Source organism: Gouania willdenowi, chromosome 15 (assembly GCF_900634775.1).
Source record: "Gouania willdenowi chromosome 15, fGouWil2.1, whole genome shotgun sequence".
NCBI lineage: Eukaryota > Metazoa > Chordata > Actinopteri > Blenniiformes > Gobiesocidae > Gouania > Gouania willdenowi.
In genome coordinates, this window is record NC_041058.1 from 5011770 (window position 1) to 5024337 (window position 12568).

The 12568-nt window shown below is 36.0% G+C and overlaps 2 protein-coding genes across 2 annotated transcripts in view; one reads left to right on the forward strand and one right to left on the reverse strand.

The window, feature by feature from the left end:
• Positions 1-470: 470 nt before the first annotated feature.
• Positions 471-9635, forward strand: LOC114477060 (myelin and lymphocyte protein-like). The gene is made up of 4 exons (XM_028469138.1): positions 471-678; positions 6873-7040; positions 7133-7255; positions 9307-9635. The coding sequence occupies exons 1-4, from the start codon at positions 586-588 to the stop codon at positions 9379-9381; spliced, it is 459 nt and encodes a 152-aa protein (XP_028324939.1). The 5' UTR covers positions 471-585; the 3' UTR covers positions 9382-9635.
• Positions 9636-11674: 2039 nt separating this feature from the next.
• The window catches only part of mrps5 (mitochondrial ribosomal protein S5), a 49564-nt gene continuing 48670 nt past the window's right edge, over positions 11675-12568 (reverse strand). The window contains exon 12 of the mRNA XM_028469031.1: positions 11675-12046. Within this exon, the coding sequence (XP_028324832.1) occupies positions 11822-12046 (225 nt within the window). The 3' untranslated portion in view covers positions 11675-11821. The remainder of the gene's footprint in view (positions 12047-12568) is intronic.

Genomic DNA, 12568 nt, shown 5'->3' on the forward strand with positions numbered 1-12568 from the left:
CCTAACCTAACCCTAACCCTACTTAACCCTAACCTAGCCAGAGCCAGTCTTTACGCTCAGATTGCCTCTAATTCCCTATCCTAACCCCTAGCCCTAACCCAAAAATGCCAACATAGCTCCAAAGGTGTCATAATTTAGTGAACAACACCTAATGACCGCCTTCATGACACCTAATTAATGCTAACATTGCTAACATTATAACAGCGTTATGTTAGCTTTATCTATAAAACTTCAAATAAAGTAACCAAAGTTCCTGTGAAGTCTTTGTACTAAAAACACAGGCTAAACATCAAACAAGCCTCAAAAACTCATTGGATGTTCTGTCTGTGCAGCCTCAGGCAGTACATATTGTCAGTGAGTGTCAGGTCAGTAGCTCATTGGTCTGTAGCTGCTGGAGGACGAAGGAAGGGTGTGTCCTCCATGGTTTGTAGCACCACAAGCAGCTGTTGTGGGAAGGGATCTCTGTCTCTGTCAGCTACAACAGCAGAACGGGTTTGTCTAGGGTGGATATAAGGGTGGACACCACCTGCTGCTGCTCCGTTAGTTCAGCACTGAGGGCTCGCTGTGGACGAGGAAGAGGCAGAGATGGCTGCCACTAGTGCTCAGGCTCTGTCCAGCCTGCCCAGTGGACTGGGAATATGTACCACTGCTCCAGACATCCTGTACCTGCCTGAACTGGTGAGTGTGGGAACGACTGGTGACTCTGATCTTGAAGGGATTACATACACAATTTGATCCCATTTGGGTGCAAGAAATGTAACTGGAGAATATTGTAAAATATAATGGTTTTGTTTTTACATTCCAGCCACAATAAAACTGATATTCAGTACACTTCTGCACTAAATTTGACCCTTAATTTTTAAATAATGTACGTTGCACACTTTACTGTTGTCTTGCGCTCTTTTAACTCCTGACTGTTGTTGTTTTTTATTGTAAATATTATATGTGGTATCATGTTTTCAGTCAGTTTAATGTTTGTCTCATTGTGCCATGTTGCTTCACTGTGTGTTAAATGTTATTGTTCGACTGTATTATGTTTTATCTTGTTTACCTGCCTCAGGACAACAGATAAAATGTAGCTATTGTGCTAGCTCCATCATGTTTATGTTGACGTCATTTCACAAATTTCACATATTCGTTCGTTCACAATAAATTAAAAAAATGTTATTTGGAGAGAAAACGTAGTTGATGCAGTGGATTTATTACAATGTTTATAATTTGTATAGACATTAGAGCAATTTTAGGACAACTAGCCATAGGCGAGATGAAAAACTCACTGTGTAGTGCTAGTGTTACCATTTACAGGTGTAAACTGAAGAAAAATATATATTTAATGCAAGTGTTAGGGTTAAAATGACTTATTTGAATTTTGAAATATCAGTTTGCAGTGTTAACAGAGATGGTTTTTGAATAAAGGGACAAAAAGTGTGTTTTGTTGACGGGAACACAATGGATCATGGTCGTCACGAGGGAGGAGGACTTCTATCTCGCATTACACTCATATTGTGTCCGTTTTTTGTGAGTCGAGAAAGAATGTGGGCGATTGTTATTACTTTGAAACAAAGCCAGTCACTGTTCATTTACCAGCTGCTGGGAATGGGATGTGACCGTGTGTTAAAATACTGACAAAATATTCTGATCAGTGACGTTATGATCGATATCTGACCTATATTTACGGCTCCTCGAGTTATAATCTTGGCAGTGTCAATGATCATCTTTTATTTAGTGATAGAGCTCCAACAAAGCATGCAGGCAACATGGTAAACACCTTTTTCTACATTCTATAGCTTTAGAATAATGGATACGTTGGAAACGTATACATAGCCTGTATTTTTAATGTGGGCATGCTGATGACGTATGGGTAAAAAGTTAGTCACTGTTTCATAGCCGTCATATTTTGAACATTTAGCTCATTTCTTTCACATGTAGCTCATTTTTATTTAATTTGAGACAAGTGTATGTAAAACAGCATGTTCTATATCATTGTTAAAAATACGTAAACATAAAAATAAATCTATATGTAAATGTTAAATCTAAATATAAAATAAATTTTATTTTCACATTTAGATTTAACATTTACATTTAGATTTAACATTTACATTTAGATTTATTTATTTTAATGTTAAATGTTAAATTTAAATGTTGAATGTAAATGTTAAAGTTAAATGTAAATGTACACGTTAAATGTAAATCTAAAGGTTAGATGTTAAATGTAAAAAGAAATCTAAATGTTAAATCCAAGTGTAAAGCTAAATGTTTAGGAATTAAACAAAGTGAGCTGGTCAGCGCATGTCGATCACGTGGCCCCTCCCACACACCCCACCTTCAAAGGTGGGGTCTGAGGGCAGTTGTCAAACATTCCCTCGGCTGACGTGCAGCCAACACACCAGTCATTACCGCTCTTTCAAGTTCATCAGTTTGGAGTGATCCCGCACAGTCGGTGGTGTGGATTTAACATTTCGATTTTCATTTAACATTTAGATTTATATTCACATTTACATAATTTACATTTATTTTTCATGCGTACATATTTTTAACAAATTCCCCTTCCCTCACTCACTGAGCCGCAGTCAGTGATGTGGGCGGGGCCTAGTGATTGACGGGCACTGACCTGCCCACTTTGCATATTTTCTAAACATTTAGATTTAGATTTAACATTTAACATTTAGATTTACATTTAACATTTAAATGTAGATTTATTTGTCATGTGTAGACATTATATAATATAAAACATGCTGTTTCACATGAATTTCTGTCTCAAATGAAAGAAAAAAAGCTAAATGTGCAGACAGAGAGATAAATATTCAAAATACAGTATGTCTGCTATGAAAAAGTGAGTTTTTACTGTCGATACCCCATAGATGAGGTTTTATGTGAATAATTCAGTCTATTCCACTAATTAAGTGACTCATTTTTATCATTGCTCGTGCTAAAATTAGCATTCTGTGTTATTCCTGAATGTAAAACCCAAAGATCTTTATTTTCCAGAGCACATGCTGCTCTTTTTTGTTTCTGGATCACATTCCCACATATTTCCTCACCACAATAAAAGGAATGCTGTGATCTTTTCAGGCTCTTATCTCTGACCAACACCTAATAAATCTTCTGCTAAAGTATGTGAAAACCTGCAGTTGATGGACTCGGGGTGTGTGTGTGTGTGTGTGTGTGTGTGTGTTTGGGAGGAAATACAGCTGCAAAGATGTTGAGCTGAGATTTGAGCAAACGAGATGTGTTTATGGTGCACAAGTCATGTTGGTTCTGTGAGGTTTATCTTTGATGAAGCTACTGCACTTTAGCGTTAGCTTGATTTACGTGTTTTATGGGGGCGAAGGTTTCCTCATTTCTATTCATCACTGTGTGACATGGCAGAGTAGTAGATTTCCTCCATGGTTGTGGCCATTTTCATGATTTAAAACAATCCCCATGCAATAAACCATGTAATTAATTCATAAATTAAACACAGAGAAGAATGGTGTATCAGAGTCAACTTATCTAATACATTTTAATCTTTGGTCAAATTTGTAAATGTATTTGTCCAAACTCAAAGATACAAACACATATTTGACAAAACATGATTAATGAATCTGTTTTAATAAAAAAGATAAATAAATGCATAAATAGATATATATATAGTTTTGTTAATTTTGTAATGTTTGTAAAACATTGAAAATAACACACTGAGGTTCCTTGAATGCTTAAATAAATGATGCTTAACGATAAAATAAATATTTTTTGAATTTTCGTATTTTTTTTTTCATTTATTTATTTTTTTGTGAGCACAAAACTCAGAGATTTACTGGATAAAGAACATTTACAGAAGAAATGCTGACGACAAACAATCAAATATTGTACGGAATGTAAATTTAATTTAAAAATAATAATGAAAGTAAAATAAATCTAAAATAAAACAAAATGTCATAGTGGTATAATTAAATACAAATATTTATCAGAATGGTAAAAAATCAGAAAGTAAAATAAAATAAAAAAAATGAAATATAATAAATGAACAAATGAATAAATAAATAAATAAATTAATTAGTTAAAAGTGTAATATGTAAAACATCCCAACATGAGCTGGATTGTTCTCACTCGTGTTTACACCTATTTTTATGGGAGTTTGCAATAATATAAGTCTTTATATTATTTTTTAAATTTCTCATAAAGTTTTTATTTGTGTACCCGAGAGCATTAATTCTCAACTGGTGGGTCGGGACCCAAAAGTGGGTCGCAGAACTGTACTGTGTGGGTCGCAGACAGCTGGTCAAAAATGAACAAACACTTAACGTCTCTCATGTTGGACTTGTCTTTTATTTTGAAAGCAACTTTTTCTTTTGACAGGCGAGATGTAAAATGCATGTTGCAAGGAAAAATATATAGATTTATGTTTAAAAAAGATATGATATATGTATGTATGTTTTCAACAACTGTTTTTGAAAAATTCAATTTGGTTGGTTGAATTCTAAAAAAAAAAAAAGAATAGCAGGATGAATGCTGGTTACACCCAATGACAAACCAAACATGCAAAGAGTGGATTGATACGTGCACTTTCTGACGCTGTAGATTTCCAAAACGCTTCAATGTAACTTTATATTTTATAACCCGTCTGTTACACGTCTGCAGTGCAACACGTACAGATAAATACATTTACTTCCAACACTATTCGACCACTTTAGAGCTTTAGAAAACAGTTTGAAGACTGACAGACAAACCAAAATATTCAGTATTTTCACAATAAATTGAAGCAGTAATTTCATCACACAGTTAGTGTAACTATGACTGGACTACTGTTTTCACGCCCTGAAGGTGTGCTAATCACAGACTTCACTAGTGTTGACTCTGTAGGAGGAGATGTGACAAATGACTAAGAAATAAAGAGAAACTCCTTAATAAACACCAAAGTCCTAATAAGCCTGTGCAGGGCGTGTCATCAGGTGTAGATATACTACAAGATAAGAGGAGGGATGGATGTTTTTAGTAGCAAAATATGTTTTAAGCCATTCATCAAATTATTCAACCCTACAGTCCATACTCAGGGAAGTTTTTAACCCATCAAAGAATTGAAGGAATTTCATTAAAACAACGATAAAAGAATATCTGGTAAAGCCTCTCTGTCAATGAACAACTCTATGTTACAAAGACATTCAGTCATGCATGTATTTACATAGTTCCAGCAGATGACTTGGCCACTCTGAACGTGTTTCACAAACATGATTCTATTCAGTAAAGTTGTGCTATATACGCTCCATCCAGTCTGACTGGTTACAGGCCAGACTTTAACCACCAAATGTTGACTTTGCACATATTTCAATTTGGCTTTAAAAGTCATGCCTGTAGGATACAGAGCTTTTGTTGAACTTATCATGAAGAATAAATACCTTAGATTTTTCTTTTCTTTGTCCAATAGTAGCTGACGACAGCCATTAGCAACTCATTTAGCCTCATCACTACAGGAAGGTCATTCCATGTTATTTCAATACATCCCACACACTTTGGTCACAAATGATTCAGAAATGTTTTACCAATTGTTTCATGATTATTATGATTAAAAGACACACTGTGCATTTATAGTTTGATTGGATAACTACTTTTTGACTTTTTAAGATATGACCAATTTAGTGAAAGGGTCTTTGTGTCAATTTTCGTGCGTCCTTATTTTTCTTCCAATATTTCAGGAACTACATCACATAGGAAACTGATTCCTTAATGAAAGACATTTTACTTTCATCAGAAAAGAGGACCATGGATCACTGGCCAACAGTCCAGTCCTTCTTCACCTCTTTTTTCTGCAAAAACTGAAAAGTAAATGGTGATTTCTTCATAGTATTCAAATTTTTTTAATTCCTGTTTTCGTGGGTTTTATGAGCTGGAAGCTCAAATTATGTAAAAATAAACAAATAAATACTTGAAATTGTTTAAATTGTGGGCCCTGAATCTATAATCTATGAAAGTTTAACTTTTTGAATGGAATTATGGAAATTAAACAACTTTTTCATGATATTCTAATATTTTGGAATGGGTTTGTATAGCATTGGTTCTTGGGTGACAAAAAAAAAAAAACAAACACTTTTTCTCACTATTTTCGGCTGCATGTGGGAATGTAAGAAAAAAAAAATCTGATGTGTTTTAATTTGTAGTATAAAAATGACTCTTTCTTGGGATATTAAACAATTGTTCCTTATGTAAACTTCCTTATGAAATGTAACGCATGACTTTTACTTTTTTTTATTAAAACATACTTAAGTACAATTCAAATTGCTGATTTAGAAATATACCCAAAAAAGGTATCCATAAAAAAATCAACTGAATTACAGTAACATGAGTACAGTACGTGTAATGTGTTACTTTCACCTGTGTGTTATTAATGGGTGTGGCCACTAATAATAACTAATAATCACTGATTCTTGCATGGTTTGTTTATTTTTTCATTGCATTCCCATCATAGCTGCTAATCTTCCTGAGGACCATATAAAAAAAAAAAAAAAAAAAAAACATTCTTGTACAAAAAAAAATTAAAGACAGTTAAAATATACAGAAACATTACATAAAAAGTTACATCAAGACACAATTTTCATTACATCAACACATACATTAAAAAAAATACATTAAGATTGGTAATTTTTTTTAAATATGACGTCTTCCAGGTCGCCAGGTAATTTGTTCCTTAAGTGAAAATCTCTTAAAAAAAAAAAAGACATTTGTAAACAGTTGGTATTAGGACCATTGGTGACTATGGTGCTGCTAAATACTGGCCTTGTCTGATCTCAGAATGACTTATTAATATCTTCATAATAACACCGTCTTGTTCGTGTTGTGCAACGCTGAACGTTTTACTGATTGTTCATCATGTCACGACTCTACACTGTGTTCTGCAGATTTTTGGTGGCTTGGTTTGGATCCTGGTGGCCTCGACCCACATCAGCCCCACCAACCCTCTGGGGTGGGTGATGTTTGTCTCAGTTTTCTGCTTCGTCATGACTTTCCTCTGGATGATCATCTTCGCCGCTGGATGTCACAAGAACAGCTATGGCTGGGCCGCTGCTGTAAGACGGAGAAATGACATGGAAATAAGGCTTGAAAAGACAACGTGGGACTGTGTTTGACTCTGCGTGTGTGTGTGTGTGTGTGTGTGCAGGACTTTGCTTACCATGGCCTGGCCGTGATCTTCTACCTCAGTGCAGGAGTGGCCCTGGCTTATATCACTCTCCTGAGAAAAATTGCCCCTGATAAGATTTACAAGATTGACATTGCTGCTGTGGTGAGACTGAGAACGTCTTTATACGATATGAAGTTTGAATGTTTTGATGTTCAGTGTTGGTCATATCTAACCTGTGTTAGCACAGACTGATCACCACAGTGCATCATTGGTGCGTGTCCAAAATGTCATATTAACGTACTACTCATACTAAGTTTGACGTCAAAATGAGTATGTAGTGGGTTCACATTAGATAGTATGGAAAGGTTGAGTATGCAAGAAAAACCTGGATGTATACTGGACATTTTTTAAGTATGCACAGTGGGCACACTAGTTATACTCAACCGTCCCATGATGCACTGTGAGCGGAATATAAAGTCGTCCTTGACACCAGCTTCAAGTTAAAAATCAAACATCACTTTTCAAAATAAAAGCATATCTTCTTGTCTTCCATTAGTTTTTTTAAATTTTTTTAACACTTTTGTAAATAAGGCTTTTGTTTTGAAGTTAACCAGAAGTTTAGTCAGTAGCACAATGGAGGGTCTTCGTTAATCTCCAAAATGTCGGCATGAAATCATTCAAATGAGCACATGTTGATATTCTACGTGGTCACTTTCTCACTTCAGATGTTTCCAGAACTTTCAAAGGTGGAGAATCAACAGATATTTAGCCTCAGTGTGATTCGGGTTTTTGTCCTTGTAGTTTCCAAATGCATCTTGGGAAACTTGGAAGTATACTTCACTAATCATACTTATAGTGTATAGACGATAGTATATACTCAGTGAGTTTGTAGCGGATAGTTCGGAGTGTAACATTTACAACACAGTCTAAGTGTCAGACGCTTCCTACCAGTGTTAATTCTGTCGACTAAAATCTACGTCATAATTGAAATTGTATTTATTTACAAGGACAGTGCATATTAACATAACAGCTCAACTGTAGAATATGCCAGAGTTAGCCCAAAGGCTAGTTTTCATCTGTAGTCCTAAGCCAGATGCACAATAAAAAAAAATTAAAAAAAACTGTCAAAAAAAAATATTGAAATGTTTTTGCAGAGTCATAAAAACTAAACTATAACTTCGTCACATGGGTTGGGTTAAAAAAAAAAAAAAAAAAAAAAAATGATGAGTGAATGTGACAAAAACCAATCAGAATTCATGTGATCTTAGGTATTGATCTCATCAACTCTGTGTGAATTTAAAAACATCAATACCATCAAATATCAGATTGATCAATGATAATTCATTTTTTTTAAAAATGCATAAACTCTGTTAATGTTTTATATTTTAGTCGACTACATCTGTAACAGATTTAGTCGACTAAAATCTTAACATCATTTAAAGTTGACTAAAACTAGCCTATGGCTGAAACAGTCCTGATGACTACATTTTGACTAAAACTAAGTTGCATTTTAGTCAAAATTTGCTGTCAGAATTAAGACGGCTTTCTACTCTGCCCGTCGTTTAATTAGCTATGAATTAAACAAATTAAATCTCAACTTATTAAAACAAATTAAATCTGTTCCGACTAAATCTGGAACAGGTAGCCTGGTACAGATTTAGTCGACTAAAATCTTATTTGTCATTTAAAGTTGACTTAAACTAGACTATAACTGAAACAGTCCTGATGACTACATTTTGACTAAAACCAAGTTGCATTTTAGTCAAAAGACTACGACTAAATCCGAAATTACATTGATACCTACACTGCATGTCGTTTAATATTAGCTATTAAAAAAAAAAGTAGTCGACTACATCTGTAACAGATTTAGTCGACTAAAATCTTATTTGTCATTTAAAGTTGACTAAAACTAGACTATAACTGAAACAGTCCTGATGACTAAAACCAAGTTGCATTTTAGTCAAAAAACTATGACTAAATCTACATTTTCTGCCCATCGCTTAATAATAGCTAAAAAAAAAGACCAAATATAACTGCTGATCAGCTGTTCCATGTGACGCTTTAAACACTATTATCCATGATCTTATTTGTTTGGCGTGTGCTCTGATCCACATTAAGAGGAATATGAAATATACATGTTGGGTGTATTTTTAACATGTTATGACGAACGCTGTAACCAGAATCAAGCTTGTGATTGGACGTGTGTGTTGCAGGTGTTTGCTTTCCTGGCCACGCTGCTGTATTTCATCCACGCCACCCTCTCTGCTCTGAGATGGAGACATTTCTGACGGATCGCAACATGTACGACACGTGTCCTCGTACGGCCATCATCAACCACATCTGATTGAGAACAGCTGATCAAATCTTTTATACACATAAATATATATGATATAAACGCAGTATACAGGCGTTTAAAGCTCATTTGAAAAGTGAGTTTGTGAAAAAGGACCAACTTTTTTTGGAGCGTATGAAGGAAAAACTTTTTTTTTTTTTTTTTTTTAAATGTCACTGTTTTTAGAACACAACACAATGAGTCGTCATTTCTTGGGAACATGATCTATTTTTTGATTGATTAAATGGTTTCCTTGGATATTCACAAGTGGAGAGTCTTTTCTTTCTCTTTTAAGCCTCTTCAATATTATTGTGCAAATTAGATTTTTTTTTTTTTTTACATTGATTGAATTAAATGTCTTCACCTTTCACTGCTGTTCTGTTTGCTTCATTTGGTCGTAGCATTAGAATCAGACATTTTCTTACCTGTGAGGCGTGTGATGTGGATGAATTGTGTTGAACATTAAACTAGAAATATATCTGTTGTTGAGCTAGTTGTCAACACCTGACTTTAATCATCCAATCACAGCGCAGCAAATCAGAGCTCTGTCTGCTCCAACACACCTGAATCTAATGACTATATCACCATGCAGCTGATAATGAGCTAACCTTTACAAACACACATATATATATATATATTATAGCTCTGGGTCATGACTGAAAGCACAAGATCGCAGGTAAAAGTGGCCAAAATGAGTGTCCCTCTCCCTTAGAGATAGGAGGAGAAGCTCCGTCATCTGGGAGGGGCTCAGAGTAGAGCTGTGGCTCCTCTGCATTGAGAAGAGCCCGATGAGGCCCTCCGGACCCCTCCCTGGTGGGGTGTTCAGGGTACGTCCCACTGGTATGAGAACCCAAAAAAGACCCAGTACACGGTGGGGAGACTATGGCTGTTTCTGAATAGTCCCTCCTATCTCCTTTCCTATCCACTTTTCCTTCACCCCGGGAAGTGTTTAAGTGGTGGCCATGATCAAGAGCGTCCAGGCTCTCTTTAAGATCAGGAAGAGGCTCAATGCTTCCTTTATAATCTCCTATAGCCTAGGAAACACTGATACATCCTTTACCAAAGGACACAAGATAATAATGACCCACAATTCTTTGCGGCGACAACATTTAAAGGGAAACTCACGATGACCGACAAGTAACGGAGATCCTGTAAGTTACTAATGCAATAATATGCCTTGAACAACTTTAAATAATTAATCTAAAAATCATATATTATTATATATGACATATTATTATAACTGACATTAAACAGACACTTTGTGGTTCAATAAAAAGGGATCAGAGACATTTTTAGCCACATTATGTTTTATTCAACATAATTCATATTAGTGAGTGGAAGATGTGTGAGCAACCATTCTCAATGTGACATTTTTAGTTTCACTTTTGTTCCTTGTAGCCTGGTAACCTCTTTTCCTTTGATTTACATTCAAACCTTGTGATATTATAGATTATATCAGCGGAAAGTGTTAAAAAATGTGTTTTTAGTCCATCTTCGTAAATTTGTAGTTTTTTAACCACGGCAGACGTCACTAACCTTCACCGCTGTCAGATTATCACATCACCTCGTAGAAGCGCGTCTGATTGTCAAAACAAACGCAATGGCCAGTTCCTAACTCCTTTCCTTAACCTTGTGACGTCATCCACGGGGTTAAGCAAAGGTGGAAAGGAGATAAGAGGGACTATTCGTACACAGCTTATGTCTCTCAGCTGGCCTGGGAAAAGCTCAGGATCACCCGGGAAGAGCTGGAAGAAGTGGCTGAGGAGAGGGAAGTCTGGGCCTTGCTGCTCAGGATGCTGCCCTGGGAACCCGGCTATGGATAAGTGGCAGAAGATTGAGGGTGTATATACTGTGTATATATACTTTTTGGAGTGTCTGAAGGAAAAATGACAGCGGTGTGTGTGACACAATGTAAAAATTTGGCCCCTCAACAACGAGTTTGACGCCCCTGTTCTAATCTAAAGAATCAATATTGATACGGTTATGGGTGAAATAGGCAGAGAGAGTCAATATTTAGGAGTTGTTGGTCAGATGCAGATCCAGGATTTATTGTCAAAGGTTGGAGGTAAAAACCAGCTTCAGCCGTTTGGTCTCGTAGCTGCTGATAGCGGTAGTCAAAACATGCAGGAGCATTTCTAGTAGACTTTAAGCTATCAATCCATTTACAGTGTTAGACAAACATCACGTTTGAGTTTTTTTAAAAAGGGGAAAGTTATTTTATAGGTGAGGAAATAAAAAGGCAAATAGAAAACTTTTCACAGATGTAACTTTATTTCCTCTGTTACAATTATATCTTACAATCCATTTGCATTTCTCTGAAGCAATTTCATACACTGAGGTGTTTCGGTTTTTGATGAATGAAATCTCTAAAAACCGCTCTTCACGTAGCACCAGATCTACCAGATGGTGCGTTTGACGCTGGCCCACGGTGAGCGTTTGAATCCCTGCGCCGCTCGCACATCGTCCCAGTGCAGCTTGGTGTTGGGGATCTCGTGTTCGGACTCTGGGTCAAGTCGAGCACCTTCTTTGGGACTCGCCACCACGACAGGAAGTGGACCTCGATGCTGCTGGTACTCCACCACGTGCAGCTGCTTCTTGTCGGCGAGCGCCTGGTGGGTTTGCTGCGTCGGATAAAGTGGAGTGAGGCGTTGGAGAACAGAGAAAATCCTTCATTACCAGACAAAATTATGACCCATTGTTCTATGAATCTGTGATAACCACATTTACTTTTTTATCCGAATAATATCCACTGATATACAGGAAGTTTATTATTATTTGGGCCATAATATATAGTCATCTTTAAGATGTAAATACAACATAAAATGGGTTAAAAGTGACCAAAAATGGTGGAATGGGGTTTTAAAAAAAACAAGAGAAATTGGCTAAATATGGCAAATTAAAGTGGCCAAAAACAGACAGAAAAAGGGGTAAAAAGGGTTCAAAGTGTCAATATTAGCTTAAAAGTGGCAGAAATGAAGGGTGGAGGGGGTTCTTGGTGCAATGTGATTTAAAAAGTAGGAACAATTAGTTTAAACTGGCAAATAATGGGCATGACAAATGTGGTTAAATTGGCAAAAATGACCATGAAATATGGTGAAAAGAGGTGAAAAGTGACAATAATGGGTCAACGTATGACATTAGGT